At 37.3% G+C, this 22,289-nt stretch overlaps 1 protein-coding gene across 4 annotated transcripts in view; it reads left to right on the top strand.

Annotated features, from left to right (window-relative positions):
• DSC2 (desmocollin 2) overlaps positions 1-14,160 on the top strand; it is a 38,226-nt gene extending 24,066 nt beyond the window's left edge. For 2 of the 4 annotated variants that reach the window (XM_046025530.1, XM_046025529.1), the window contains exons 10-17: positions 999-1,255; positions 1,377-1,519; positions 6,887-7,114; positions 9,105-9,341; positions 9,692-9,816; positions 11,056-11,313; positions 11,973-12,018; positions 12,105-12,169. In XM_046025530.1, the coding sequence (XP_045881486.1) occupies positions 999-1,255; positions 1,377-1,519; positions 6,887-7,114; positions 9,105-9,341; positions 9,692-9,816; positions 11,056-11,313; positions 11,973-12,008 (1,284 nt within the window). In that variant the 3' untranslated portion in view covers positions 12,009-12,018; positions 12,105-12,169. Of the gene's footprint in view, positions 1-998; positions 1,256-1,376; positions 1,520-6,886; positions 7,115-9,104; positions 9,342-9,691; positions 9,817-11,055; positions 11,314-11,972; positions 12,019-12,104 lie in introns of all 4 variants that reach the window. The other 2 variants (XM_046025528.1, XM_046025527.1) reach the window with 1 other exon arrangement.
• Positions 14,161-22,289: the final 8,129 nt, after the last annotated feature.

The raw sequence follows: 22,289 nt of genomic DNA, 5'->3' as shown, positions 1-22,289 counted from the left end.
AAAGCATTGTGATCTGAGAATATGCAGGGAATAATGTCAGTCTTTTGGTATCAGTTGAGTCCTGATTTGTGACCCAGTATGTGGTCTATGCTGGAGAAGGTCCCATGTGCACTTGAGAAGAATGAGTATTCTGTTGTTTTAGGGTGGAATGTTCTGTATATATCTATGAGGTCCATCTGGTCCAATGTGTCATTCAATGCTCTTGTCTCTTTATTGATTTTCTGCTTGGATGATCTGTCTATTACTGAGAGACCCGTGTTAAGATCTCCTTCTAATAGTGTATTCATATCAATATGACTCTTTATCTTGGTTAATAGTTTTCTTACGTAATTGGCTGCTCCCATATTGGGGGCGTAGATATTTACAATTGTTAGATCGTCTTGGTGGATAGTCCCTTTAAGAATTATGTGGTGTCCTTCTGTATCTCTGACTACAGTCTTTAGTTTAAAATCTAATTTATCTGATATGAGAATCACTACCCCGGCCTTCTTTTGAGGCCCATTGGCATGAAAGATGCTTCTCCATCCCTTCACTTTCAGTCTGGGTGTATCTTTAGGTTCAAAATGAGTCTCCTGTAGACAACATATGGATGGGTCCTGTCGTTTTATCCAATCTGCAACCCTATATCGTTTTATGGGTGCATTTATTCCATTCACATTGAGAGTGATTATTGATAGATATGTTTTTATTGACATTATGTTACCTTTGAAGTCTTTCTTTCTGGAGATTGTCTCTATATTTCTGTTCAATGATATTCTTAGGATTTTTTCTAGAACCCCCCTTAATATTTCCTGCAGTGTCGGCTTGGTGGTTGCATAGTCTTTTAAGCCTTGTCGGTCTTGGAAACTCTTTATCTCTCCATCCATTTTGAATGTCAGTCAAAAAAAAAAAAAAATATTTTCCTTACTATTCTCAACATTAGTTATGTATGTCAGTTAGCATGGTCAGATCTTACCAGTAAGTCTTGATCTGATTTTCAACACACTTGTGTTTTGCAGCCACTGAATTATGAAGAAAGACAACAGGTGAATCTACAGATTGGGGTAGTTAATGAAGCTCCGTATTCTAAAGAGGCTAGTTCACGATCAGTCATGAGCACCGCGACAGTTACTGTTAATGTAAAAAATCAGGACGAGGGCCCTGAGTGTAGCCCTTTGGTGCAAACCGTTCAAATTAAAGAAAATGTGCCAGTGGGAACAAAGAGCCATGGGTATAAAGCATATGATCCCGAAACAAGAAGTAGTAGTGGCATAAGGTATGCTGTTTTAATTAACTCCAAATTTGCCATGTTTTTAAGATTCATAACTTGTTTTGATGCCAGAATTATAATTTGGCCTATGATATGATTTGCTACTTTAATTCATCTTTACTAACAGGTATAAGAAATTAACTGATCCAAAAGGGTGGGTCACAATTAATGAAAACGAAGGATCGATCACAGTTTTCAGAACCCTGGACAGAGAGGCGGAAAGTGTCAGAGGTGGCATATATAATATCACAATTCTTGCATCAGACAAAGGTAAGAACTACTTACCTTTCCCCTACTTACATCCTCAGTTTTTAAACCAAAACATCGATTTGCAATCAGCTGCATATATACATATATATATATATATATTTTTTTTTTTTTTTCAGATTTTATTTATTTGACAGAGAGAGATCACAAGTAGCAGAGAGGCAGGCGGAGAGAGAGGGAGAAGCAGGCTCCCTGCTGAGCAGAGAGCCTGATGTGGGGCTCGATCCCAGGACCCTGAGACCATGACTTGAGCCGAAGGCAGAGGCTTAACACACTGAGCCACTCAGGCACCCATATATATATATATATATATAGTCCCTTTATAGACTATATATATATATATATATATTTGTGTTATGTTAGTTACCATAAAATACATTAGTTTTTGATGCAGCGTTCCAAGATTCACTATTATGCACCACACGCAGTGCTCCATGCAATCCATGCCCTCCTTAATACCCACCACCGGGCTCACCCATCCCCCCACCTCCCTCCCCTCTAAAATCTCCAGTTTGTTTCTCAGAGTCCACAGTCTCTTGGTTCATCTCCCCCTTCGATTTCCTCCAAGTCACTTTTCCTTCCCTTCCCCTAATGTCCTCCATGTTATTCCTATGCTCCACAAGTAAGTGAAACCATATGATAATGGACTTTCTCTGCTTGACTTATTTCACTCAGCATGATCTCCTCCAATCCCATCCATGTTGATGCAAAAGTTGGGTATTCATCTTTTCTAGTGGCTGCATAATATTCCATTATATATATGGACCATAGCTTCTTTATTCATTTGTCTGTTGAAGGGCATCTCATCTCCTTCCACAGTCTGGCTGTTGTGGACATAGCTGCATATTTTCTCAAAATGTATTTCGCCCCAGAAGATATAGAGCAGTTGAAAGATTTGCTGTAATTTATTAACTCATGTTTGCTTTCTAATAACACCCTCAGTTTTATGTAATTATAAAATAATTTAGTAATAGCAATACTGGAAACCATAATTTTTTAAAAGTAAACAATCATTGAAAATTGAGGAAGTTACTCTAATAAAATTAGCTTCAATTTATCCAGTCATGTCTTTTAAAATATTCACTTTGGCAGGAGAATTCATTGCAACGGAGAACATGCTCATTGCCTGCTAATGCATTCCTAGAAAACTGCTCTGTTTTTTTACAGGAAACTTTCATCATACTTAGGGATTAAATTCTGATTAAGGACATTATTTTGAATAATCATAGTCATGATTAATAGTATATTATAAAATTAGAAAGACAAACACTGTGAATCCATAAAACCATGTGAAAGGTAAAATGGTCTGTGAGTCCTACAAAATGGAGAGGAATATGACCATAATGGTTATGTATGAGATCTATTTAGTGATGGCATTCATTTGACTTCAGTGCCTCCATAAACTAAGCGTGCTAACTATAGCAAACATATGTTATTACACTATAGCTTACAACATTAGAGTTTAGAAGCAATTTTGGAAGATGTTTTAGGTATTTCAGTTCTATCTAAATGAATGAGAAATGGTTCCTATCCATTGATTGAATCAGTAAGGTTGTAGTTATTATTAATTTAACTTTGATTAATTAAAGACTGTCCTTTAAGGCCTCAGGTTCCTTGTCCCTTTGTCAGGACATCCTTGTTGGTCAAAGGCAAGTGAAAAAGAAGAATAACATGAAAATCAAATCTGTTCTGTTTACATTTTTAACAGGGCTTGGCAAATGGTTTGTTGATAGATCAGATACATTTATTGTCTGGAATTAAGAGATTTGGAATACAAGTTTATTCTACATTCTCCTCTGTTGCAGAGGAGATAAAATAACTGAGAGATCAAATATTTGTATGGCGCTTAGATAAGCTAATCATCCTTGTGGAATAGAATAAATGCATCATGGGCCCCTTCCCATTCATTTCTGTTGGAGGGTAGGGACTGAATGTTACCATTTATTTTATGAACTCAGATCATACAAAGGGGTTTTTTGTTTGTTTGCTTTTTCTGTTTTTATCTTTTTCTAAAATCTGTGCTGACTAATTTCCTTTGGACCCTACCAGCTGCTTCCTGATGAAAGGTGGTATCTCGTGAGCACAGATGTTAGGTCCGTTGTCTCGTCCCATCCTCCTGCTTCTCTATGGCACTTGCTTCCTCTTTCTGAAACCCTCTTGCAAGGCATCTCTGTATACATTTTTTCACGCTTTCCTCTCTGGTCCATGTGCTTTCTGGTACCACCTTCTGCTCTCCTGAACACAGCTATTTCTTCAACTTTGGGTTCAATTTCTCTCTTCTTAGTGTCTTCTTAGATTAAACTCTCTTGGTAGTGTCACTCAGGGATGTCCTCTATATAGCTCAGTTTTAGATTTTTTTAAAAAAAGATGTTATTTATTTATTAGAGAGATAGAGAGAGAGCACAAGTAGGCAGAGCAGCTGGCAGAGAGAGAGGGAGAAGCAGGCTCTCCACCAAGCAGGGAGTTCGATGCGGGGCTCGATCCCAGGAACCCTGGGAAAATGACCTGAGCTGAAGGCAGTGGCTTAACCCACTGAGGCACCTTGGTGCCCCTTAGGTTTTTATCTTTGTTGGATTATTCCAGCTTTGGGGAGGAGTGTGCTTTCAAAACTTTTGAAACATTGAACAGGAGGGTGCCATGCACAAAACTCACGAATCCAAGGGTAGTTCACTTTCCATGACTTCATATTTGGAATTAGTACTTAATCATATAGAACCGTGTTAATATTAGAAGGTGAGCATTGCATGCCTACATTCCAATGAATTAGAGCATTATTTATTCAGTCAACGTGAAAAACAGAGCTGTGAAACACTGTGAATTAGATGTCTAAGATCTTCAGTTTAAATATTATACACTGATACGAATCACAATGCCTCAAAAATGGAGTGTATTGTACAACTCTAAATGTTTAATGGAAGTGAAGTTCAGACATTTAGCACAGTAGTGGAGGAGGAGATGTTGTAGAGGTCAATTTTTAAAGACAATGCAGTCAACCAGACTCAGTCAGGAAGCCACGTGCTTTCAACTCTGTGCGGATCCAATGGCAAGAAATGTTCAAGACATTCCACAGTCCCAGTTTTCAGAGAGAGCTAGAACACAGCACATAGAGAGAGAACAGAGATTTTGAGAGGTGAAATTATTCTGCCCTTTGAAACGTATGACAGGTAGATAAAATACAGATCTCCCTGCTTCCTTTGTCTCCCTTTCCCTTCTCTTTTTTTAAGTTGTCCAAAATGAGAGATTGTTGCATTATTTCCTGTATCTCATTCCTTCTCTCCTGGTTCCCTTTTCTTCTTGCTGGTGCACATTCTTTACTAGTTCTTCCAAAGTTGTTGTCTAGGGGACAAACCATACTCATTTTATTCTGAAAAATATTTCAATGTCATTCTCCTGCTTGATTTGATCATTTGACTTGATGTAAGGTTTTGAGGTAGGTCCTTCTTTCCCTCAGCACTGTGAGGGGTCATACTCCATTATCTTCCAGCATCTCATGTTGCTGAGGTAAATTTATCTGCTGTCAATCTCATTGTCTATTCATAGGTAATATATCTAGGCAACTTTTTTGGCTCCCTGGGTTGCATTTTATAGTTTTAATATAGTGTTTATGGCGTGAGTTTATTTTTATTTATGTAACACTGCCATCAGAATATATTTTAAAAAAAGATCCATGCTTCTCTTTAATTCTGGGATATTCTCAGCAATTATCTCTTTAAATAGTGCTTCCCTGCCATTCCATTTATTCTCTTCTTCTAGAATCCCTATTAAAGGAATGTTGTTGTTTTAGTTCTACTGGAATTTAAGCTATAATTTCATTGCTCTTGAAACAGTTACCCCCCCTTTTTTTTAAATGTCTTTGAAGATACTAAATATACATGTTTCAAAGATGTCTTGCATAGAGTGAATTAATCTTCAGTTGGGTGGTTTTTTTGGTTTTCCTTTTAGCATCGCTCTTGCTCATTCTGGAATTTCGATTTGCAAGCTTATATTATATTATATTATATTATATTATATTATATTATATATCGAGGTGTTCAGTTTGCTTTCTCTTTTTGGTTTCTTCCTCTCCACTTTACCCCATAGCAGTCTTATAGTTGCTGCCACTTTGTCCTTTGCTTTTTTTTTTTTTTTAAAGATTTTGTTTATTTACTTGACAGAGATCACAAGTAGGCAGAGAGGCAGGCAGGGGAAGAGGGAAGCAGGCTCCCTGCTGAGCAGAGAGCCTGATGCGGGGCTGGATCCCAAGACCCTGGGATCATGACCTGAGCTGAAGGCAGAGGCTTTAGCCCACTGAGCCACGCAGGCGCCCCTGTCCTTTTCTGGGGCCCACATTTCAGAACCAGGTCTCCTTGTCCTTGATGACACTGCAGGTATCACAGGGCCTGTCGCCTTGGTCCAGGTTATGACCCCAGGGCTGTGCCTGGTCTTCCAGCTTTTCCAGGTTGGCAGCTTCAAGTAAGACACAGCCCCAGACAGCAGGTGGCATAGGTTGGTTTATCCTCTTGTCATCGCTGATGTCCCAAGGCCTCCTGATTAAGCAGAAAGAAGTGATCTAGAGACAGATGTCCTGATTTGTGTTCAGCTTCAGACTTCACAACTGTGTTACTGATTTGTGGCCTGGACCCACATCTCCTTCGTCTTTGAATCTGCAAGATTTTCCAGTAAGGTGCCCTGTACAAAGTAGTTATTCAGTAAATTTTTATTAGACATAGAAACGGATGTATTCCTTAGGCTACAGCCATGGGGATTAGTTTGGTTTACAAGTGATTTTCTACTTCTGGAGTCTTTTCACCCTTCAAACGTTTCTATGTACCATTTTGTTCTCATCTTCCAAATGCATATCTTCTCCCTTTTGATTCCCCTGCTCCAAAACGTTATGCACTTTCTATATGCATATGAAATCCCGGGCTTCTGAGGTTGGCTTTCGGGGGGCCTTCTCTGCGGTGTCAGTTCCAGCCACTCTGCCTCCCCGCCTCATTCTGTCTAGAACATGGATATACATACTGTGCTTTCCCACCTTCTCAAATTTCCCTGTGCTTCTAACTATACCAGAAGCGCCCTTGGTCATATTTTCTCCTTTAAAAAAAAAATCAGTCAAGGGGTGCCTGGGTGGCTCAGTGGGTTAAAGGCTCTGCCTTTGGCTCAGGTCATGATCCCAGGGTTCTGGGATCAAGCCCTGCATCGGGCTCTCTGCTCGGCAGGGAACCTGCTTCCCCCCCGCCCCCACCTATCTCTTTGCCTACTTTTGATCTCTGTCAATAAGTAAATAAAATCTTAAAAAAAAAAACACCAAAACTATTTTTTTGATGTACAACTTTCCTAGTTAAAAACTCAGAACATTAAAAAATTCTATTTTTACATCCAATTTTCTAGATGGGAGAACCTGTACTGGAACACTGGGAATTATACTTGAAGATGTGAACGATAATGGCCCTGTTATACCAAAACAGACAGTAGTAATCTGTAAACCCGTCTTGGCATCTGCGGATATTGTTGCTGTCGATCCCGATGAGCCTGCGAATGGCCCGCCCTTTGACTTCAGTTTGGACAGTGATGGTGACTCAGACATAGAAAGAAAGTGGAGATTGAGAAAAATTAACGGTATGTGAATGCCATTAATACCAGCTTAGTTCTTAGTCTGTACTTCTGACTTTAGCCATGAGAAGATCTATGGTGACAGGAATGACAAAAATGAAGAGGCCCTCTCTCAGCTCTTAACTCCTCAGAGGGTTCCGCGTCTCCTGACTGAACTACCCACGGGGGCCCTGAAGTCTTGGTCGCCCAGCACTTTAGCTTTCACGACTCGAGATCTGCTATAACCTGAGGAGCTTTGCCTTTAAAATGTCCTTGAATGTGAATTTCAACCCCATGCTTCCAAGGAATATTCCTCCATTTTCTTGTATGACAAATTAGAACACAAAGTTGTAAGCCAAGGGAAGCGGAACAGGAAGGGAAAAGGAAAACAAGGATGTGTAGAAGCTATGGTGACAAGTTAAGGCCCTGTGTCCTGAATCCTGCTCTGTGAACTGACAGCATGTTCAGTCTTTTTAATAATATTCCTGTGTGTGTGTGTGTGTGTGTGTGTGTGTGTGTGTGTGTAAGGTTATCAACTGTTCTTTCTTGGGAAGAACTAACCTTACTTTTAGATTTTCTCCATTCTACTGATTTGATGTCATAACATCATTTCTTTTTAGATCGTGTGAAAGGAAGTAGTAATTTTTTTTAAGATGTTTATTTATGTATTTACTTGACAGATAGACAGCCAATGAGAGAGGGAACACAAGCTGGGGAGTCCGAGAGGGAGAAGCAGCCCTCCCGCTGAGCGGGGAGCCCAATGCGGGGCTCAATCCCAGGACCCTGGGATCATGACCTGAGCTGAAGGCAGCTGCTTAACGGACTGAGCCACCCAGGCACCCCAGTAATTCTGTTTAATATTCCTGCTTTGTACAGTAAAACATTGGCAGGCTTATGTCGGTCAAAGCTTTGTTGCTTTTAAGTTCTGCTCATCTGTGAAATAACGCCAAAGCCTGGGAAACACCAAATTAGGAACATATTCCAAAGAGTCTTTGAAATCAAATAGACTGGGTTAAATGCCGGCTCCACTGATTATTAGTGATGTAAATATGACCATGCTATTTATTCTCCTTGGGCCTTAATTTACTTATATGTAAAATGGGACTATTTGGGGGGAGTAAAAAGATAATGAAAGCATCAGACCATAGCACATTATACATCGTAAATTTTGATTTTGTTAGTCTTCTTATTTTTAACACATAGACTTACCAAGTTAACCATGCTTTCTTCTAAAATGGACTTATCCACTGATTCCTTTACCCAAACACCCAAATTTATATTTAGAGCTTCAAACACCCTAATAATAAATGGGACAGTTAAATGGAAAAGGTTTCTTCTTAAGAATGGGCATGTGGCATTAACATTCAGAATAGTAATATATCTTTGGATCTATACCCAAGACTGAATTGGATATTGACCTGGATATTTTCTACCCTAAAAAAATACATCAGAACTATAAAGTATACAGTTGGTCCCCGTGTCGTATAGGATTGTGAGACACTACAGCATCAAGACAACTCACACATACCAGTGTGTTCAAGGTCAGCCATGTTCTAAGCTGTCAGAATCAGTCTCTGACAGTGAGTCACAACTTTATATCTGTTTGGCACAATATATAAGAACAGAATAAAGGGAAACATCCAGAATTTCAGAGTATTGCTCTCTGATAAACCATGTATATAAGAAAACTGCACTGAATGGTGATATTAAAAATTTTCGAAGATATGAGTGCTTTAACACCTATTACTTGTGATAAGAAGGGTTTGTTTATGGACAGAAAAATATGTTATTAGACAAGCCAAAGGACATTTATGTAAGAGGCAGCAGAGAGAAACTTGGATATGCAGTATGTTTACCGTTGCTGTAGATGAGAACTCATCAGTCCATTTACACTCTCAGTCCTGTAGCCTTTGTGCCTTCCCATCAGGAAGACCTATTTGTCAGGAAATATGGCCAATACCCTAACACTGGAAGAAATTAGTGACATTCTCTATCACTCCGTTTTATTTTCTTTCAGATACGGCAGCTCGTCTTTTCTTTCAGGAGGACCTTCCGTTTGGAACATATCAAGTACCTGTCAGAGTCACAGATAGACATGGCGTGTCACTCATTACTCCACTAACTGTTAAGTTATGTGACTGTGTTACTGAAAATGACTGCACGCTTCGCACAGACCCGAGGATCGGCCACGGAGAAGTGAGACTTGGAAAGTGGGCCATCCTTGCCATATTGTTGGGCATAGCCTTGCTCTTTTGTAAGTCCCTTCACCAGCTTGAATAACAGCCTTTGCGATAACTTTAAAGACACATTCTTAGAATCAGCACTGCTACCTGTAGCTGTTCATTTGTATATAGTTCTACTTAACACAACATACTGAATTCATTTACTGAAAGCACTGTTCTCGTGTTATTGCAGCACAGACATAAAATTCAGTGCAGAAACATGGCAGTGAGCACGTCTTTGTGGCATACCAGCTTAGAGCAGACTTTCTCCACAAGCCACCATATTTATATTTTCTGGAAGGCTGTCTTTGTGTGAGTCATCCTAAAGTCATAACTCCATATTGTTTTATAATCAACTGAAGTAACTTCTCTCCTCCTCCAGGTATCCTGTTTACCTTAGTCTGTGGGGGTACTGGGGCAGCTAAGCAGCCCAAAGTATTTCCTGATGATTTAGCCCAGCAGAACCTTATTGTGTCCAACACAGAAGCTCCAGGAGATGACAAAATAGTAAGTAGTTTGTTCTTTTTAAAATAAGTACAAAGGACAAATTGGCCTAACCAACTATAATTATCTTTTCTGAGAAAAGTTCTTTTGAAATCGGGTAATTGACAATATATGAAATTTCATCCATCCTATGGACTAGATAAATGATGTTGATTCTATTGATGATACGTGGCCTTTCAGTGTGGGCATATAGTGTTACTTAAGAGTTAAAATCCTTTAGCATCTCATTATTATTTCTACTTAAAATGTTTCATGACTTCAACTTTAGGTCCAGTCTTTTTTATATATTGAAACTGCTGTTTGTGTTGTAAAAATATTTCATTTAATTATTCACAGATCATCAGCATAATTATTTTAATATTTTTTTCTGGCAACAGCAATAAAATGACTATGAGCTTTGATCAGTGTGGGAAGAACTTTAATGGAGTCTTTCTGGTTCTAATATGGGTTAGAAAGAAGCCTGAGGTCAAATATATGAAATGACAATGCTAGCAAGTGACTACAGAGCTCCAACTTTGATTTCTAGCCTAGTACGTAGATGAGGGACTTGTAAATTTTCTACGGAAAGCATAATGATGATAAGAACAGGAAAGATTTAGAAAACAAAAGTCATTGACATCTAGGAAGGTATTGGAAAAAAAAAAAAACAAAAAACTTAGAGTTTCCCACAAAAACGCAGCGTAGAAAGTTAGTGCCCAGAGCTTTGTTGTTCTTATTTTCCCTGCTGATTTATTTTTCTTTATTGAGATCACAGAATTTATTATTGCAACTTAGATTTTTATGGCAACTCCTTTTTCTGTATTTTTGTTTTAGTTGAGGGGGATGACATTAGACACTGAATAAAAATACTGATCACGGTTTCTGTTTCTTGTTCTAGTCTAGTCTAGTCTTTCTAGGTAAAGGGAGTGAATTTAAACCAAGCAGGGTAAATTCACATGAGATGTTGATAACCAGAGTCCTGATTTTGAGCTTTGCGATTTTGGAAGGATTTAAGAAATTAGCTTGTGCAGTATTCTAAGAAGTTTTTAAAGAAGGAATATACATTTAGCTTTCTGATTTGTCTCAAGGTGTAGACCGGTTGACATCTGCAATTTGTAGATGCATTGGACGCTGTACTCAGGATTGCCAAGACAGATTTAGTTCTTGCCCTCAGGGAGCTTACCTTCTAACACAAAAACATAGGGCCTTATCTGCATGTTGTTGTTGCTTTTCGCTTCTGTATGCAAATTGTTTGCCTTTCAGTGTTCCACCAATGGCTTCACAACGCATACTGCGGGCAGTTCCACTCATGGAATTTGTGGTACCATGGGATCAGGAGTGAAAAATGGAGGGCAGGAGACTATTGAAATGGTGAAAGGCGGACACCAGACCCTGGATTCGTGCCGGGGGACCGGGCACCATCACACCCTGGATTCCTGCCGGGGAGGACATGTGGAGGTGGACAACTGCCGATATACCTACTCCGAGTGGCACAATTACACTCAGCCTCGTCTTGGTGAAGTGAGTTTCCCTGAGTGTCCTACAAATTTATTTTAATTTCCTTTCAGCTTTCTAAATTATTTCAATTCAGTGGCCTGACCCTTGTTTTCAGTTAATTATTAATCTATTAATTGTAAAGTTGTTTTTCCTAATTTTGATTTAGTAATGCTCAGTATTAAGTGGAAATTTACTTTTCCTCTCAGTTTATTTCGTTTTTCATTCTTACAGAAATAATGTTAGATAATACTTAGTTATTAGATATGAAATGTCCTATTTATTTGGTTTAAGAACAACAGAAAAGAATTGTTATCCCAGTTTATGTGTTTTTATTTTTAAAATATACAACTTATCTGTATAATATTTAAATTTTTTTCCATGATTTTGTGTTAATATTTCCCATGTGACAAATCGTTATGTTAGAAAACAGAAGCGTGGTACGAGGCAATTATACCCTTATGGTCACTAAGCCTATCCGGAAATATCTGAGCCCACCTAAATTTGGGTTCAGTTTAATGGGTACATCTCACTTTTGACATGATTTTGAAAGGGAAACTAATGATCACCTAACCTGAACCCTCGTATACTTGCTGCCACATATGTGAGTTTTTAGAGACATGCTGTAGAGTGAATTTATAGATGATTTATGATATAGACCAATCATGTGCATTTTTTATATGTAGGAATCCATTAGAGGACACACTCTGATTAAAAATTAAACAATGAAAGGTAAATCAAAGTCATTATTTTTATGTTAGTAAGTTTTGGTGTTTAAAATAATAATAATAAAATATATTGTGTTTCTCCCCTGGCAGAAGGTGCAACTGTGTAATCAGGATGACAAGCACAGACATGCTCAAGACTATGTCCTTACGTATAACTACGAAGGCAAAGGATCGGTGGCTGGTTCTATAGGTTGTTGCAGTGAACGACAAGAAGAAGATGGGCTTGAATTTTTGGATCATTTGGAACCCAAGTTTAGGGCACTAGCAGAAGCATGCATAAAGAGATGAGCCTGTTCTGATAAGTCTGCAAAAGCCAGTGGCTTTATCTCCCTCCCATCCGCACTATTTTCATTACAGCCCATGTTTTTTAAAAAATTGGATATGCTGTTTCAGGTTTTCCCCTCTTTATTTCAATGGTATCTCTTTAAACATATGCATATTTACAGAAAAAAGCTGTAAATACATATACAAATCTCCCAAGTTTTGCATAGTTATTAATTAGTTGTCTTCGAACCCAAGGAGACCTACAGATAGAAAAATTAAAGAAGTCTGTGTTATTGTTTACATTTGGGTATAATGACAATAGCCAGTTTATTGTGCAATCGAATGTAATGAGTTCAAATGTGTGTCATACACTACTTAAAGGATAACCTAATAGAAAATTGTAGAGAACTCACTTTAACATTAACTTCACTTACTTACTTAATTAGTTGTTTGTATGGTGCTTGAGAACTGCTATTCTCCTGAACATTGTAAAGTGTGTATATTGCATCCTTGATAATGTTTTATTCTTAGAACATTACCTTTCTTTCTAATGCAAAGGGAGCATCCCAACCAGGCATTGACTGGTAATACAACTCCATTTTGGTAGAGTTTAGTTTCTGTTTTACTCTATATAATATCCTGTGCTGAATCTACGTTTCTTGGTTAATCTACCTGGACAGCAAAGTTTAAGTTTAAAAACTGCTTTAAGGATGTATTTTTACTTTGCAGGGTTTTGGTCCTTGGTCTCTCTGTTTTTCTCTCTCTCTCTCTCCCTCTCACTCTCTCTCTTTCTTTTTTCTTTATTTTTTAAATTTCTACTTGGGTTGGAGAATCTAAATATTTTAAAAAACCACTTTTCTTCTAAAGTGAGTGATTCTGTTTGTGTTTTATGTAAGTGTACTAGTCTTTGTTTTTCTTGAAATCGTTACTGTTTCAAGTATCTTGGTCTTTGCTTCGTTATTTCCTCAACAAAGGAACTTTAACTTTGTCATTGAAACTACAAGTAAGTCATGCTTTTATCAGATGCAACATTCTGTTGCATGTTAAAATTAGAACGTGGATAGTTAGTATATAATAGCGTGTTTACAGTTCCTATCTTCAATGCAAGGATATAGTTTTTAAATGCGAAATAATGACGGTTTTTGAAATAAGCTTTGAGGTACAGGGATCGTGAAAGCTCTCCAGGAATAAGTATTTTATAACTTTTTAGATGAAATGGCTAGTCGTATCTATGTGTTTAAGAAGTTGTTGTTGTGGTTGTTGTTGTTGTTGTTGTTTTCATATTTTAAAATTAGAGTTTTTAACAAACGTAGAGTGGGCCAAACTATGTATATTTTGAAACAATAAGACAAAATTAAACTGAACAGCCTACCAAATTCCAGGCCAGTTTTCATGGCTGATTTCAATGAATTTTCTATGTGTACTAACTACATGAACATTTTAAATGTATTTTTGAGAGTAACATTTGTTAATAATGAGCATATCTGAAATTCACAAGTCTGGATTATAACAGTTACTTTTAAAGATTAACACTGGGTAATTATTCCATATTCAATTTTATCATTTTAATAGTTTCATTATTGTTCAGTCAAAAATACTGTTTCTCAAAGTTATTTTAAATAAATCCTGTCTACAATGTTGTGTATTGCTAGTTATGAGAAAGTAAATCAAGTAGTTTCAAAATATTAGTGTAAGTTTGTTAATCATGTGCCCGATATGACCTTACAAGATTTTATTTGTCTTACTTTGAGCGGTGAGTCTATTCTTTAGAATTGTGTTCTATATTTTTCAGAATTTTAGTTTGATGTGGAGAGGTCATTGGTCCATTGTCGTCACCACATGTACATAATTTTGCTATTCTAAAGGTTGTCATGCTATGGGATATTGTTTAAGTTGCATGGTTTCTCTGTGTCCGTGTTTTGTTTTTTTTTAATTTCATCATAAAATGGGGGATAATAGTATAACTCCTTTCCTAGGGTGGCTATAAGACATTTGAATAAAAAATGGTTTTTAAGCATGAAATTCATATAGAGTTGTCCACCTAAAAGGCACTCCTATAATACTAAATGATTTAATTTTTTATTTTATTTTTTTTTAAAGATTTTATTTATTTATTTGAAAGAGAGAGACCCAGGGGGAGAGGGAACACAAGCAGGGGGAGTGGGAGAGGGAGAAGCAGGCCCCTGCTGAGCAGGGAGCGCGATGCGGGGCTCCATCCCAGGACACTAGGATCATGACCTGAGCTGAAGGCAAATGCTTAACCGATTGAGTCACGCAGGTGCCCCACTAAATGATTTAAAATACGTCACATGTACAACCCAATTCATACTAACAAAGATCAATTAAGAAAATAGAATAATTGAAAGCTGATTTTTTTGCTTTACTTTAGAATGTCTGTCAGTTGAGAATATGTCTCTTCATAATGATTACCTGATGACTGAGTCTTACATATCCAATGGTTCAGAACAAATATTGCAAAGATTTCTGAAGTATCTACAAAGAATTGCCTAATCTGAAATACTGTGAAACTATTTAGTTCCAATCGGGTGGAAAGCAGAACATCTACGAAAAATGGGCACTAATTCTAAAGCACTATGAAAGTTATATATGCTTAAGATTCTTCCTGCCATGCCCTTCCTAGGCTTCTCTCCTAGCTGGAAAGATGACTTTTCTCAGAGACAAGCAATTGCTTGCCTGGGGAATTTAAGACATTTGGCCTTCTTCAGGGTAACCCTGAAAGTACAAAGACTTCAGAGAGTGCCTTGATGCAAATCCCAACTCCACCCTTACTAACTGTGGGATTTGAGAAGTCACTTAAACTTTGAGTCTAGTTTCCTCCACTATATGACCTTTATTTGTGGGGATTTTAAGAGTCCATTTCATAGTTTTGTTGTCAGAGTTAAAAGAGTTAAAAGAATTGGCACAGAAGGGACACTCAATATACATTAGCTGCTATTATTATCATAAGAGAAGGGAATGCCTTAGTTGGGATAATCATAGCTTTGATCTCAAGTCTCATTGTACCTTACAGCTGACATCTTGCCATGATGTTCCCATTCGTCTTTCCCAAAAGCCCAACTGCCTTTTATCTGTGATGGCCTTTTGGGAACTTGATGACTCATAATTGTTTCCAGGTCTCTCCTTCTTGGTATTCAGGAAGCTACATCTAATCCATAAACCACAAATCAGTGTGATAAATCTTGAGACTTAAATGAAAAACAGATACAATTTCTAGTCACCAGATTTTGCCTCCTTGAGAGATTTCCCTAAGAAATGGATGGAGCTACTTCAATGAAGGAAGTACTGTTAGTTCATTGCATACAGTCATCTAATGCCTTCCCAGTATAGCCATGTAAGGCCTGCCTAATAAAGACTGTGCTGGTATGAGAAGGTACACGATGAATTAGCTATTCTCCCAACCCACACACTCTACTGCAAGACAAGATATGATATAGTTTTGAGCCAACGTTGGAATGGTCCAATGCATGGAATGATGCCATGCCTCTAAAATGCATCACATGATACCTGGCATGTGGTAAATACTCAATACAGTTTAAAAAAAAAAATCCAGATGATGCAAAAGAACTGTATTATTCTAGTGAGTGAAGTTGTGTTTCCACTACTCCCAAGCCAAGTGTCCGTGAGTATGAGGACCCTACCTATTGTCCTCCATTCCTGTTCATATGTTCCTCCCACCAGTATCCCAGCTCAACTCCTTGGAATCACTCAGCTCCAACAGTGGTTGTGCCTCCAATCTCTTCCCTCTTCCATCCTTCTCCCTGCTGTCAAACAACAAATAAGATCATGGCATTCTCCTGCCTAACGGCCTGCGATTTTAGAGGTAAATTTGAAATGCATATCACATTCTAATACCAGTTCTGTAAACCACTCCCTCCCCCAACACACACACACATTCTCTTATCTTGTGCCTCCTTGTGCAGTATCTTACTCATTATCCATTTCTTTCTTACAAAAATACAACTTCTTAAAAAGATGTAATTCAAAAACCATCTCCCTCTAGCCATATGACATTTATGTGTCTGGAGCACAGGATTGTAAAATTTGCCAAATCCAAGTTAATTATTTATAAATTTGAGAGTCAAGCCTTGACTCAACAAGTATCTTGAGAAACCAGAAGCAAGAAAAGTGCAGATCTCAGAGCTTCCTCTGACTTAGAGTGGGACAGCACTCTGTAACAGGACACCATGGTGCTCAAGAACACAGCCAGGAGGAAGTTGAGAGTGGAAAGAAAAAGACTCTTGTAGCTTTGAGCCTGTGAGACTGTGACTCTACCACACTGTGAGCTGGTAATGTGGCCTGAAGATAATACAGAAGACAGAGACACCTGTCCTGCTCTATTAAGGAACAGACCCACCCAGTGAATGGTGGGCAAAGCTTAGTAAATAACCAGTCAATTATGCTTCTGGGTTTTTGGCTTTTGGGAAACGTCCATATGCCGCCTTTTATTTCCTCTGACCCGGGTCTGGGTTTTAGTCTGAGAACTGAAATCTTAGAAAGTGAGATCCTACTTTTCCTTCCTAGGTGGGTCCTCTGTCCTCACCTTCCGCTGTCCCTTACTACCCCAATAGCTACAGAACAGCGTAAGTCACTTCTGCTTCGCTTTTTTAAAAATAGAGCAGATAAATGCATCCTCCAGCTGCATTTTTAAATTAAACACACAGCATAGAGTCCTCGTGTAAAACAAAAGAAATAGTGTTGACAAGACAGGAAATGAAAACTAGTGCTTGGCATATAGCTAGTATAGTAAGCAGAACACTGTGAGCTTATTTTATTAAAAAAGACACGCATGTTATTTTACAGAGGAGTATTGCTGTGTCATGGCTTTGGGACATACTCTTTACTTTCAAACCCGTTGGATATGTTTTAAATTCTAGGTACATATGAGACTAAGGAGAAGAGTCTCACTGGTGGCCCTCTGTTGGTAGTGACGGTGCAAAGGAAAAGTCAGGGGCTATTTTGTACCACTCTTTATCTCCTTTGTGACAATACCCTCATGCCCAAGCAGGAAATCTGGACATTGCTAAGAGTTCAGAACTGTAGAGTTTCTACTGGCTGCCTCCTTTTGTTGTTATATTAGAATGCAGGAGAGAGGACAGAGCAGAATATTGTTTCTTTTGCAGTTGACAAAAATTAAAGAAGAAGTTTGCTGAAATATTTGCACTATTTTTTAGAGTGTGGTTTGCAGACCATCTGCATCCAATCACTTGTCGTGTTTGTCCAAGTAAACTCCCCGGTGGAATCAGAATCATAAGGACGACAGGAAGGAAGGATGGCAGCCTTCACTTTTCAATAAGCTTCCCAGTTCACTTGTACATCCTCTAAAGGTTGAGAACTATTGATAGGAACTTACTGACTGGGTCTATGTGATGGCTTGGAGGTTTACGACACTTAGGTATTTTCAGCTTTCTTCTTCATATGAGATGCATTAAATGCTAGAATTCTACCAGAGTTGAAACACACAATTAGTAAAATTCTACACTTTCAGTAAATGAACCATTTCAGAATGTACTCTACTCCATCGTTCCTACTCACCACGTGGAGGTGAACCAGAGGTATAATCTTAAGATATGATTGTGGGACCAGGACAGTTAGTAAATAATCAATAAAAATGAACTGATTTTGCTATATAAATGTGGCTAGCCAATAAGATGCATCCAAATTATATGGCGTATATTCCAAATATAAATCGGGATTGTCAAACCTCCAGAGATGAATAAGAACAGAGAGGCCAAGAGCAAGAGCATCTGATGACTCTGTAAACGAAGTGACAGCTATTTGGCCACACTATGCTGCTGTGTGGAAGCCATCTCAGGTAGGGTGACAGGTAATGTTCACAGGGTGACCATCATGGCCTATGAAACAGGAAAAGGATATGCAGGAAGAGTCAAGAGTTTTCAGTTCAATGAGTGTTTCCATGGAGAGAGGGCCAGTTGGAAAACTTCTAGGAACCAAAAACATGAGGGGAACTTATAGGGAATGAGATGTTCAGAAAGCCGGAGGTGGAGGACAGGGGGTGGTTGTCAACATACTAGCTTCACTGCAAAATTACCAGTCAAATCCAATAAAAGGAATTTACCCTAAAGAAGTAAGATAATGGTACAAAGATTCCATATACATGCAAGGATGTTTGTCTCAGTGGCATTAAATATGTGGATAATTGGAACTAAATAAAATATTCTGTAACAGGAAAATAAATGATTTATAATGTGTTACTGTGATACAGTGCACAACAATTGAGGGTAATGTAATGTATAAAATGATCATAGATACTGACTTATAGTCAGGAAGACATGAATCCAAGTTGTAGTTTTGTTCTCACTAACTAGATAAACTTAGAAAGTCACAGAAGCCTCAGATTCCCTACATGCAAAATGGAGACAAAATAGGAATAAATGAGGAAATCGATATAAAGTTCTACCTTAGTGTTTCACTCCTGAAATTTATCAAAAAATGGTAACTACTGATATTTTTATGATAATGATGACAAGGGAATGTCATGAAATCATTTTATTTTGAAGACTAATTGAATAAGAAGGGCATAAAATATAGTGTTAACAAAAAAGTAGAATAATTCTATAGGTCAGTATAATCCCAAATTCATTTAAATATCAGAATGTATGTAATATACTAAAATATTGAACAATAATTTCGGGGTGATGGGAATGTTTCTTCATTATATGTTTCTGTATTTCCATTTTACAATGAATATTATTATTTATAAAATCAGGGGAAATTATTGGAATGAAATTTAGAGGAAAAAAAAAAAGCTCATAAGCTTTAGGATTAAGATTTGCTGACCTGTGTAAAAAACTGTAAATTTAAGCCTTACTATGTCAAGCCTACAATGAACATCTATCTTATACTCATAGCGAATGACTGAATTGAAGCCAAAAAGAAAAAAAAATTCATCATCTTACATTATTATAATTATGTTTTAATGTTTTCTTTTACAAAGTTTTTTAATAAACATCAGTTAAATCCCTTTTTTTGCATAACACATATAGAAATCATATAAAGATCATTTTAAAAAACCTTCTACATAATAAAATATTTCCAAAGCTCTATATGATTCTTTGCACATGAGGCTTCAGAAAATAAGCTATAGGAAAAAGAAGAATTTGAATGGTTTCCTAGAAATCAGAACAGGGTTTAACTTGCAGATCCAGTTTTTTTTTTTTTTTTTTGACAGTTATAGTTGAACATACCATTTCTTCCAAGAACAATAATAATTTAAACCCTGCCAAAACATTTTAGGTTTAAGCAGGAAAGAAAAAAAAAAAAAAAAGCAGCACTATTACTTTCAACCATTTTGATTTTGATTAACTCATTCATTTATCTCTATAAAATTTATCTAAGAGAAAGGAATAGGAGTCTAAAATTCTGGGGTTTTATCTCAACCTTCTTATTTTCAGGTAAGTCACGTAACTCCTTCTTTGGGTATCTATTTTCCTCAGTAAAATCAGGAGTTCTACTAGATTCAACAGAGAATCACTTTCAGTTATAATTTTCTATTGATTCTGTTTTAATTGAATATGAGTGAAATGGTAATCTAGCATCAGTAAAACTTTGTCAAACTTTTTCCAAGTTAAAGAGATTGTATTTCAAATGTCTGTGGTATGTGCAGTTATATGCCAGGTGCAGGGCAAGGGGGCTTGGATTAGTTTGTTTTAGCTCCATACCCACATGAATCTGGTAAGTGGCTTAAGGCACAGATCTCTGTCTTAAATCTGGGACTTTTGATCCTTTGTTTCATTTGTCTTCACCTGAAACTGAATTCTTCAGGAATAAAGTGGCCAGTAATATTTTTGTAATATTTTTGGCAATTTCTAGTCTCTTGTAATGTAGACAAAGTTCTTCTCTTGAGTCTTAGCGTTTGAATAGGAAATTTAAAATGACAATATCCTATCATTTGTTATTTAGTCATTTTACCATGTTTCCTTTAAAGGAAGTCTAAGACTTGTAGAGTGGACTGCTTAAAAAGGAGGAACTGAATGGCCTCCCAGCAGATCTCCTGATGCAATCCAGGGTTCTCTGTGCTGATGGATGATACTGTAGAAAAGGATGGCCCACACTCAAATGTCATCCCATATGAAATAGGACAGAGTTACATTTAAATGCCATTTACATCCGAGGATGTTCAATGTTGGAATATCACATCTAAATAACGCTCTGAAGTTTTTGAAACAGCATATTTGAAAATGAGATTCATTTTGTTTACCTAATGGTTCTCTTAACATGCTAGTACATTGCTAAGATGATATTTAACACTAGAGATGAATTTTCATATTTTCTTTTATTGCACAATGAGAGCTATGTAACTCCAAAACTAGAAGTATGATACCTTGAATATCCAGGAAGTTATAAGCAAAATCCAGGACTCAATGGTAGTAACTGACCCACTTCTGTTGCCTTACTGATATCTGATTTTTAAAAATCTGCTTTATATAATTTTTTATATAAAGCATTTTTAAATAAAGATTTTTAAAAATCCACTTTATATAATTTAACTTGATTAAATTTCTTTTTCAAAAGTGGGTGGGATATAAACTTGAATTTAAAAACCAAAATGTTCATCAACTCTCTTTTATTCTGATAATGTAAACCAGCAAAGAGAGAAGAAAACACTAAAATTCTATGACCAGTCTGCGAAAGTTTTTATATTTTAAGTAAAACAAGTCATTATTCTAATTACTAGTAGGATAAATGAAAGATGCCAAACACAAAAGCAAAGATACCTGCTGCCCGTACTCACGCCTTCCTGTAATCACCTTTGGTTCACTTAAGAGTATCCCTGGTGACTTCTAGCCAACAAAATGAGGCAGGGGTGCCAGAATGTCACTTCTGATACTGGATTACAAAACAATCGTGGCATCCACTTTGGGCACCTTATACCTTCTTGCTGGTTTTGAGGGAAGTCAAGTTCCCATGTTGTGGGCTGCCCTAGAGAAGACCATGTGGCAAGGAACTGATGTCTCTGGCTGTCATCAAGGAAAGCCTGTCAAAAGTTGCAGAAGTGAACTAAGACACAGATCCTGTGGACCCTTGAGATAGATGCAGCCTCAGCTAAACACCTTACTATACAGTCTTTATAAGAGCTCCTGAGCCAGAGACGGCTAAGCCACACCTATGTTCTATAGAAACAGTGAGATAACCCGTTCTTGTTTTAAACCACTAAATTGAGGAATAATGCAGAAGTGACATCCAACAGATAAAAAGAGGTGCAGTGATAGATAACAATGTGTGATGGCAATACAGTGTGTGATCCCGTTTGTGTGAAATTACAAGGAAGTCAAAACTACTCTGTGATTGAAAGTAGAACAGTGGTTGCCTCCCTGTAGGGATGGGTATTGACTTGGGTGAAAGAAATGTTCTATATCTTGATTTGAATGATGGTCAACACCAGTATATATACATATATATGTCAAAAGTTACTGAAATGTCCATTTGAGGTCTATGAATTTTATTCTATGTAAATTACACCTCAATAGAGAAAAATAAAAGGGTCCAGGAGCATCTGGACCAGCTGGGGGAGGTAAATTAGGACATTCTCAAGTGGTATAGATCAATCACATGGTTGGAGCAAATCAATAACAAAAATCTTTTAAAAATTTTTAATATTTTTATAAGATGGAGAGGCCAGAGATTATGAAATAACATAGGACAATGATTTCAAATACATTAACAAACAATTTAAAACTTTACTTATAATCTCTAAACAAATTGGGGTTAGAGTACCCAGGTCAGGCTGACATGTATTTTTGGTTTGTTTACTTTTCTTTATTTTTTAAATAATCTCTATGTCCAAAATGATGTTCAACCTCATGACCTGAGATCAAGAGTCATATGCTCTTCTGATTGAGCCAGCCAGGCACCCCTTGAATTCTTATTATTGTTGAAGTGGTTTTCTTCATTTTGCTAATATTATGTTGTTGCCAAAACAGTCTTTTTTGTCTCAACAGTGGCAAAGTACAAAGATTTTTGTGAACTGAA

The sequence above is a fragment of the Meles meles genome, chromosome 12, assembly GCF_922984935.1.
Source record: "Meles meles chromosome 12, mMelMel3.1 paternal haplotype, whole genome shotgun sequence".
Lineage (NCBI taxonomy): Eukaryota > Metazoa > Chordata > Mammalia > Carnivora > Mustelidae > Meles > Meles meles.
The sequence above is the reverse complement of the archived record's forward strand: the minus strand, read 5'-3'. Positions and strand labels throughout refer to the sequence as shown.